The sequence below is a fragment of the Eulemur rufifrons genome, chromosome 16, assembly GCF_041146395.1.
Source record: "Eulemur rufifrons isolate Redbay chromosome 16, OSU_ERuf_1, whole genome shotgun sequence".
NCBI classification, from domain to species: domain Eukaryota; kingdom Metazoa; phylum Chordata; class Mammalia; order Primates; family Lemuridae; genus Eulemur; species Eulemur rufifrons.
The window spans coordinates 78,949,621-78,959,762 of NC_090998.1; the positions used below are offsets into that span (position 1 = coordinate 78,949,621).

The window sequence follows — 10,142 nt, forward strand, 5'->3', positions numbered from 1 at the left end:
GATTTGGTTTCTTCTGACTTCTTTTTGCTTCCTAATCTTAAAATGTCTGTAAAGTGCACCCATTTTTCTTCAGTTAATAATGTAAAAAAGACTGCATTGACATGGTTAAATTCCCAAGACCTTTAGTTCTTTAGGGATGGACTAAATGGCTGCTATCATCACTTACTAAAGTGTCATGACCTTGATGGAGTTTATTCTGATAAATAAATTTTATATTTTTTATTTTTAACTTTTAATTCCATTTTTCCACAAACTTTTGAAGTCTCCTTGGAATGTATATCAAAAACATATTACATCAAATAGACTCAGCATAGCAAAGAAGTGAATATAAATCTAAAAAACAGATTTTAAAATAGCTATGTAAAAGGTACTGTACTCTCTTGCTTGAAAATAGCAAATATCCTTCTTATTTAGATAAGAAATACACCATAAGAGAGCAGTGAGACATTATTGGCTTTTCCAGTTAACAGACCAGAACTGGAAACTCAGTTCTGCTACGTTCTATCTGTGCGAGTATGGACAAGTTAGACCAGCTAATGCATAATGCAGCTACAAATACTAAGCAAATGAATGAATGAATGAATGAATAAGCAAATTATTTAAATCTCTCTGTATCTCAGTTTCTATATCTGTACAAGAGAGATAACTGAACCTCTCTCAAAAGGATAGGCTGTGATGATTAAATACATATAAAGCACTTACTATGATGCCTAGCACTGAGTAAGCACACAATAAGTATTAGTTATTGTCATCTCACTTAGCAGTCCATAACTGACATAAATATCCAAACTGCTAAAATATAAATTGTAAATAATAAGTTACAGTCAACCCCAGATTACCATACATAAAGGAGAAAAAGGCAGGGCATCAGCAAGATGACAGAATAGTATTTTCTAGTACTCATTTCCCCACAGAAACATCAATTTGAACAATTATTTACTCACAAAAATACCTTTACAAGAGCTAAGGAAATGAGGTGAGAAATTATAGCACCTGGGTGTAGTACAAAAATAAGAAAAAGCACATTTAAGAGTGTAGAAAGGGTAGTTTTATATTACCCATGTCACCTTTCTTGCCAATCCCAAGCAACATAACAGAGAGAGAGACAGCTTTTAAGTGGAGGCAAAAGAGGGAAGTAAGCACAGGACTTTGCCTTGAACCCCAACACTGGGCCCACTCCAGCAAAACCCAGTGCTGGGAAAGCCCCCTCAGCCTCAGACTTCAGGCTGATATCTGCAGACTGAACCTTCAGGCCCTCCCCAGCGCCAGGCTGGATCATGCAGTATGAGGATCCAGGTCTGTCCTACTGCCAGGCTGATCCCAGTAGTCCCAGGCTCTGAACCACCCCAAAGCTCAGGCCAGCACCCCCAGACTCAGTCTCCAAGCCCATCCCAAGGCTAAGCTGGCCTCAGTGCTCCTAGGCTCCAGGCTGTTCCCCCATGGATACAGGCTCTAAGCCTACCCTCAGAGAACCAGGCTCACCCTCACAGAGTCCAACAATAGTCCACCCCAATGGATCCAGGCTCCAAGCACAATCCCATGAACCTAGGTACCAGGCCAACCTTCCCAAAGGCTCTAGCAGCAAGCATGCCCATAAACCACGCTAGATGGCCCATCCAGAACCTCTGGATGGGCTTACTGGTTGAAGGGCTTTCCCAGAAAGTCATTCTGCAAAGACTAAAATAAGTCCCTACTTCTTCAAAGGCACACACACCAACATATAGCCACAAGGATCAAGAATAATCGGTGAAACACATCACTACCAACGAAACAAAATAAATCACCAGTAACTGACTCTCTGCCTGACAAAGAATTCAAAATAATATTTTTAAAGAAACTCAAGAAAGCACAGAGAAACAATGCAATGAAATTAGGAAAACAATAAATGAATAAAATGAGATTTAACATAAAGATTGAAACATTATTTACAAAAACAGAAATGCTACAGCTGAAAAACACAATGAATGAAATGAAAAATGAAATAAGGGAGCATCAATAGCAGAAATGATCAAGGAGAAGGTAGAATCTGTGAACTCAAAGATAGTTATTTGAAAATATATAGGTCAGATGAGAAAAAAGAATGAAAAGGAATGAAGAAAGCTTATGGAATTTATGGAACACATTAAAAGAGCAAATTTTCAAGTTACTGCAGTTTAAGAAGAGAGACAAAAGCGGTAGAAAGTTTATTTAGAGAAATAACAGAAGAAAATGGTCCAAATCTGGGGGAAAATGTTCATTTCCAGGAACAGGAAGGTCAAAGGTCTCCAATCAGATTCAATCCAAATAAGACTAAATTAAGACATAAAATCCAACTGTGAAAAATCAAAGACATAGAGAGGATCCTGAAAGCATTAAGAAAAAAAGGGAATCACATATCAAGGAGTTTCAATAAGGCTAACAGCAGATTTCTCAGCAGAACCCTTACAAGACAGGAGGAAGTGCAATGATATATTCAAAGTACTGAAGGAAAAAAACCCTTGCCAACCAAGAATACTGTGTTTGGCAAAGCAGGCCTTCAGAAATGAAGACGCGGTAAAGACTTTCCCAGACAAACAAAAGGTGAGGGAGTTCATCATCACAAGACCTGTCTTACAAGAACTGGTAAAGGGAGTTCTTTAAGCTGAAAGAAAACTATGCTAATTAGAAACAAGAAAACATATGAAAGTATAAAACTCACTGGTAAAAGTATATAGTCAAATTCAGAATACTCTAATACTATAATGGTGGTGTGTAAATCACTTATATCTTACCTATCAATAATTACTTTGAATGCAGATGGATTAAATTCTCCAATCAAAAGACATAGATTGGCTGAATGAACACAAAAAGAAGACTCAACTATGTGCTGCCTAGAAGAGACTCACTCACTTCACCTTTAACAATGGGCAAATGGAAAATGAAAGAATGAAAAAAGATATTTCACGCAAATGAAAACTAAAAGTGAGCAGGGGTACCTATTCTTGTATCAGATAAAATAAATTTTAAGTCAAAGACTGTAAAATGAGACAAAGAAAGTCATTATGTAATGATAAAGGGATAAATTCATCAAGAACATGTAAAAATTGAAAATATACATTCACCCAACATGGGAACACCTAAATATATAAAGCAAACATTAGCAGATCTGAAGAAATACAATGCAATACAGTATTAGTAGGGACTTCAATACCCTACTTTTAACCATGGACAGATCACTCAGACAGAAAATCAATAATGAAACACTGGATTTGAACTACACTTTAAACCCAAAGATAGTAGAGAAGAGAAAATAATAATGATCAGAACAGAAAACAAAACTTTAGCTAGATTAAGAAAAAGAGAGAAGATTCAAATAAAAGCAGAAATGAAAGAGGAGACATTACAACTGCTATCACAGAAATACAAAGGATCATAAGACACTAGTATGAACAATCACATGCCAAGATATTGGATAACCTAGAAGAAATGGATGAATTCTTACACAAAAACAAGCTACCTAGACTAAATTATAAAGAAACAGAAAGTCTGAACAGACTGGTAACAAGAGACTAAATTGGTAATAAGTCTCCTACCAAAGAAAATCCTAGAATCTGATGGCTTCACTACTGAATTCTACCAAACATTTAAAGAACTAATACCAATCCTTTTCAAACTATTCTAAAAAAACTGAAGAGAAGGGAAAACTTACAAACTCATTTTAGGACGCTAGCATTACCCTGATAGCAAAACCAGACAAGGACACAATACGAAAAGAAAATGACAGGCCAATATCCCTGATGACAATAGAGGCAAAATCATCTACAAAATACTAGCAAACTGAATTCAAAAGCACATTAAAAGGATCATTCCACCATGATCAAGTAACTCAAGTTTATCCCTGAGATGCAAGGATAACTTCATAAATGAGTATATATATGAGTGAGTAAATCTGATGCATCACATTAACAGGATGAAAAACAAAAACCATATGATCATCTTAATAAATGGGGAAAAGGCATCTGACAAAATTCAACATCCTTTGATGATAAAAAATCTCAATCAATTAAGAAACAGAAAAAACAATCTTAAAATTCATATGGAATCACAAAAGACCCTGAAAAGCTAATGTAATCTTAAGCCAAAAGAACAAAGCCAGAGCCATCATACTCCCTGATTTGAAAATGTACAAAGCTACAGTAATCAAAACAGCATAGTACTGGCACAAAAACAGACCTACAGATCAATAGAACAGAATACAGGGCCCAGAAATAAATCCATGAATATATGGTAAATCGATTTTTGATTTTTTTTTACTTTGTCTGATTTTTATTGATTTTTTCTGTCTTTTATTTTTAATTTTTTTTTTAAATTTCAGAATATTATCGGGGTACAAACATTTTGGTTCCATATAATGCCTTTGCCTCACCCAAGCCAGGGCTACAAGCTTATACTTCCCCCATACCGTGTGTACTGCATCCATTAGTTGTGAGTTTCTCACCCCCACCACCCCCCTCCCATGTGACTGGCACCCAATGAATATTACTTCCATGTGAGCACCTTAGTGTTGATCAGTTAGTACCAATTTGATGGCAAGTACATGTGGTGCTTGTTTTTCCATTCTTGTGATACCTCACTTCAAAGGATGGGCTCAAGCTCTATCCAGGATAATATAAGAGGCGCTAGTTCACCGTTGTTTCTTATAGTTGAGTAGAACTCCATGGCATACATATACCACATTTTATTAATCCACTCATGTATTGATGGGCACTTGGGTTGTTTCCACATCTTTGCAATTGTGAATTGTGTTGCCATAAATATGTGAGTGCAGATGTCTTTAATACAGAATGTCTTTTTTCTCTTTAGGTAGATGCCTAATAGTGGGATTGCTGGAGCAAATGGTATTTCTATTTTTAGTTCTTTGAGACATCTCCAAATTACTTTCCACAGGGGTTACACTAATTTGCAGTCCCACCAGCAGTGTAAGCATGTTACTACCTTTCCACATCCATGACACACAATTTGGAAATGACAGTCTTAATAAATGGTGTTGGGACAAATGGATATCCACATGCAGAAAAAGAAATTAGACCCTCATCTCACACCATACACAAAAATCAACTCAAAATGGATTAAAGATTTAAATGTAAGACCTGAAACTGTAAAATTATTAGAAGAAAATATAGAGGGAAAGTTCCATGACATTGGTCTGGGCAATTTTTTTTTTTTTTTTGATATGAATCCCAAAGCATAGATAACAAAAACAAAAAGAGGAAAATGAGATTATATCAAATTAAGAAGCTTCTGCACAGCCAAGGAAACCATCAACAGATTAAATAGACAACCTACAAAATGGGAGAATATATTTGCAAACTATACATTTGATAAGAGGTTAATATCCGAAGTATATCAGGAACTCAACTCAATAGCAACAAAACAAATAACATGAAAAAATGGGCAATGGACCTTAATAGACATTTCTCAAAGGAACATACAAATGGCCAAAAAATATATGAAAAATCGTTCAACATCACTAATCATCAGGAAAAAGCAAATTAAAACCACAATGAGATATCACCTAACATCTTTTAGAAGGCCTGCTATTAAAAAGATGACAGATGAGTGCTGATGAGGATTTATAGAAAAGGGAACCTTTATACACTGTTGGTGAAAATGTAAATTAGTCATTTTAGAAAACAGTATGGAGGTTCTTCAAAAAATTAAAAATAGAACTACCATATGACCCAGCAATCCTATTTCAGGTTATATATACAAAGGATATGAAATCAGAATATTGAAGAGATATCTGTACTCTCATGTTCATTGTGACATTATTCACAACAGCCAAGATACAGAATCAACCTAAGTGTCCATCAATCCAATGGATAAAGAAAATGTGACACATACACACACACACACACACACACACACACAAAAAAAAAAAAAAAAAAAAAAAAACAACGGCATACTATTTGGCCTTACAAAAGAAAGAAATCTTATCATTTGTGACAACATAGCTGAACCAGGAGGAATTATGTTAAGTGAAATAAGTCAGGCGCAGAGAGAAATCCCACATGATCTTACTTATATATGGCATATAAAAAAGTCAAACTCATAGAAATTGAGCTTAAAATCGTGATTATTAGAGACCGGGGGGTTGGAGAATTTGGGAGATATTGGTCAAAGGATACAAAATTTCAGTCAGACAATCTACTGTGCATCATGGTAATTTCTGTTAATAACACTATACTTCATAGAAAATTGATAAGAGAGCAGATTTTAAGTGTTTTCACTACAAAAAAATTAGTATGTGAAGCAGTACCTCTGTTAAATAGCTTGATTTAGCCATTCTATAAAGTGTACATATATCAAAACATCATGTTGTACACCATAATTTAATTTAAGATATATAATTTTTATTTGTCAGTTTAAATAAATAAATAAGAGCCCCCTCCAAAAAACACAAACACACAAACAAAAAAAAAAAACCAGGAGAAAAAGGCAATGGACTACCTATAGTTTTGGTGAACAAACTTTTCTCTACAGTCAAGAAAATACAGTGATGTAGCCACAACAGCTGCGGGGAAGTTAAGAGGGGAATAGAAGGAGGTTAAAAAGTGAATCATGAGTCTTTTATCAATCATAAGCTATCAATAAATGATATTATTATAATTTACTTTGATCTAGTTGTCAGTAAACCAGTTTATTTAAAAATTAATAGGCATTATAAAGGTGAGAGGCTATCTCTTTTTTAGGGCAGCTTAACCAAGTTGCTGTGTTTGCTTATTTTTTTGTTTATCTTTTAAACTGGTGATGGGGACTATGGGCATGGAGTAATTTGCTCCTTTCAGCTAACAATCCTGGGATAGTCCTCCATGTACTGCTCTACCTTGCTCTGGTATAACATTGAATGGTGAAAACCTTGGCTTGTTATTGTCAATTCTATATCCTGTTTAGAGAGGCAGCAGTATAAGATAAAATTCACTGGAAGCAAGCACTTAGTCTTTGCCCATTAACACATGAAGTACACTGAATTGAGCCCCTTACTCTATCATCATATTCCACTTTTGTCTTGAAGGCAGAAGAAATTCTGGTAACAACAAAAACAGTTAGAATCTTACATAAGTAAAAATAGTTTTCCTATCTCCATGCAATTTTTATTAATAGTAACACACCTAATAAAAACTCTACTTGCTAAGGCAATACCTTATATAAGATAGAATGTTCAAGTGACTCATCTGTGAATTACCTAACTCCCAAGCTTTACTCTTTTTATCTTTCCCCAAACCCAATTTCAACCCATTTTTCTCATTTCTCCCCCCATCCTCTTTTCTGGCTTTTTAAAAGACATGGGTCCTTGGATCTTGTAGCTAATCCCTAATTCGGTACTTAATGTTTACCAGTCATTTGTAGCAAGTATTTTTATTTTTCCACAATGAGGGGGTGTGTGTGTGTGTGTATACAGATATATAGATAGATAGCATTAATAGATATACATACAGTTTTTTTGTTCTGCTTCGTCCATGTTGAGAATCCCTAATGATATTTGATGCCGAATTTATGTTTCTAGGCTACTTCCCCTTGCTATCTTTTGGATCAGGAATGTAAAATCATTTTAATATCAACTGAAACAATGTGTACTTAAAAACGTAAATCTTTGGGGTAGGAAAACAAATAACAAATTTCAAAATAAAACATGTTTTGAACTGTGAAATTTTGGATTTCCTTTGTTCTCTTTAATCACAATAAGCCTGACTAAACTATCTCACAAAGACCTGTAGAACACTAAGTCAGTAGAGGAAGGGTGCAGGATTGATTGTAATAGAATCAAAGAGAATTTAGGGTATATTAACACAGTTGGGTGACAAGAAGTCATGGTACACGAATACATAAAGCCTGTAACTCTTGTTTTACTCCATTTGTCAACCTCAAAAGTGCAAGGTGATGTCTAGGCTACTTTATAAACCGGTATCACAGAACCTACCTCCTCACAAACTGTCGAAAAGCGGTTGAGGAACTGCACAGTGTGCACCACAAATTGGTTTAGAAAAGCCACCGTTCTTTTCTGTTGAATAGCTGGCACCTGTGTTATGTAAAAACAAACGTGATTCGTACAGGAGGACTGCACACCATGCAATTCTTTTGATATCTGGACATTATAATGAGGCACTTTACTGTGTGATATGAAGTTCTTGAAGGACTATGAATGGTCATTAACTTGTTTTCCTAAACTGTGGGTGGGGTGTCCGAAGATGACAGATGAAGCATACAGTTTGAGAATAGGGTCTAGGTTCACAAATACAAATTTCAGCAGGTAAAAGCAACACACATAAATACACAAAAACTTGAGGGCTGAATAAAAGAGGTAGGGTCAGAGGTCGCAACCGGACTGTGTGGCCAGCGGGTCAAACTTCGGGCACAGAGACACGTGACATGGGAAAAGAAGGTTGGAAGAGGCACATTATCTCCTTAATCAGCTAAGGAGGGACCCTTTTTCAAGGTTAAGTGTGGGGCTCTCTCTCCTGAGGCCGGCGGAAGAGGGGCCCGGAGCCAGGGACAGGGTGGGGCCTGGAGAGGTGGGGGTCTCCCTGTGAACCGGGTGTCCCTTCCCCATCCTCCTCCCCGGTCACCGGAAGTTCAACTCCGTCTTTTACAAACCTTGGTCAGGTCTATGCCTGACCCCATGAGAGGAAGCCCGTCCTCATCCATCTCCTCAGCGGGCGGGGGACCCAGGACTCAACTACAAACCCCTCCCAGATAGGACCCGCCCAACCCGGTAATCCGGTCCCAACACTTCCCTGTTTCTCTGCCACCCGGGCCTTCCCGCCGGAAGAAAACGCCTCCGCTCACCAATCAGTCGGCGGCCTCCGGAGGGGCCGCCCCTTCGCTCGGCATCCTGGGATTGGTAGTTCTTGGTCCGGATTGTGACGTCATTCTTGGGGCGTGCGGGGTGGAAGGAGGCCTCTGTTCTAGCAATAAGAGCTTAAAAGAGGGGGGGAAAAAAAAAAGTCAGGAATTATGTCCGTTTGAAGTTATCCCTAATTAGTCCTGTGCGTTATATAAATAGATCTGCCATTCGTTAAACAACAAAATTTCTTTTTTTTATCCTACTAAATGCTGGAGACTGCTAGGCTTTCCTGGGGATACAAAGATTGAGTCAGATTGAGCCTGCTGCACAGGGGAGGCTTATGCTCTGAAGAAGGATATATGCCCTGTTTTTAAAGATCTTTAAAATATGAAATAAAATGTCAAATACTACAGGTGAGGCACAAACCCATGGAAGTGACTGCCACTTTAGAGAGATCACTGAGAATGCGGAATAGTGACCTGCAAGGAGCTTTGCACCCGGAATTTGAAGACTTCGGTTCAGATTTTGACCGTGCAGGTTACCAGTTAGGTGACCTACTACAAGTCACCTGACCAAAAGTCTGAACTCCTCCTATGCACCAAGCAAGATTCTCAGTACTGAAAGGATGAAGAATAGAATAGTTTCTGTTTCCAAAAAATTTATAGTTTAGGGAAGACCTACAGAGTTTATATGTGTAACGTCTAGAAAGACTTGCAAACAAAATACTGTGAAAGTTGCGAGCATGCAGGGGGCACACCCACACTGATGAAAAGTGCTGTGGTACCACAGGTAAAAGATGCTTCTAAGTCCCCTGAGAAAACCAGAGAAAGCTTTTTAGCAGCTACTTAACAATAGAGGAAGTTAGGCAATTTGGGGTGAAGTTTTGTATAAACAAAGCCAAGAACACATGAGGGAGTATGGTATGTAGGGGGGGTGAAAAGCTGTTGGTTTTGTTGAAGCAAAAAAATACCACAAATAGAGAATGGTAGGAAATGAGGCAGGAGAAATAGACAGAAAAAACTTATTAAGGACCTTTTATGCTAAATATGATACTATATGGTCCATGTTTTTCTAAGTGTGATGCATGTACCATCTGCATCAATTATTTGGGGGTGGATAGTGCTTCTTAAAATGTACATTGCAGAAATTAACCTCAGATAAAATGAATCAAGACCTCTGGGGGATGAACCTGGAAATTTTCATTTTAACCAGCCCACCTCCTGGTCTTATTCTGAATCAAAACGCTTAAAAATTATTTCTATAGGTGATGGGAACCATTAAAATATTCTGAGCAGGGGAGTGACATGATCCAAATTTGCTAAAAGGCTATGTGATCTCT

The 10,142-nt window shown here is 37.2% G+C and overlaps 1 protein-coding gene across 2 annotated transcripts in view; it reads right to left on the bottom strand.

The window, feature by feature from the left end:
- The window catches only part of WASHC3 (WASH complex subunit 3), a 50,757-nt gene extending 41,933 nt beyond the window's left edge, over nucleotides 1-8,824 (bottom strand). Inside the window, exons 1-2 of one of the 2 annotated variants that reach the window (XM_069490491.1) lie at nucleotides 8,614-8,824; nucleotides 7,940-8,038 (exon numbers count right to left, since the gene is read on the bottom strand). In XM_069490491.1, the coding sequence (XP_069346592.1) occupies nucleotides 7,940-8,038; nucleotides 8,614-8,664 (150 nt within the window). In that variant the 5' untranslated portion in view covers nucleotides 8,665-8,824. The remainder of the gene's footprint in view (nucleotides 1-7,939; nucleotides 8,039-8,613) is intronic. The other variant, XM_069490490.1, reaches the window with a different exon arrangement.
- Between the last annotated feature and the right edge of the window lie 1,318 nt (nucleotides 8,825-10,142).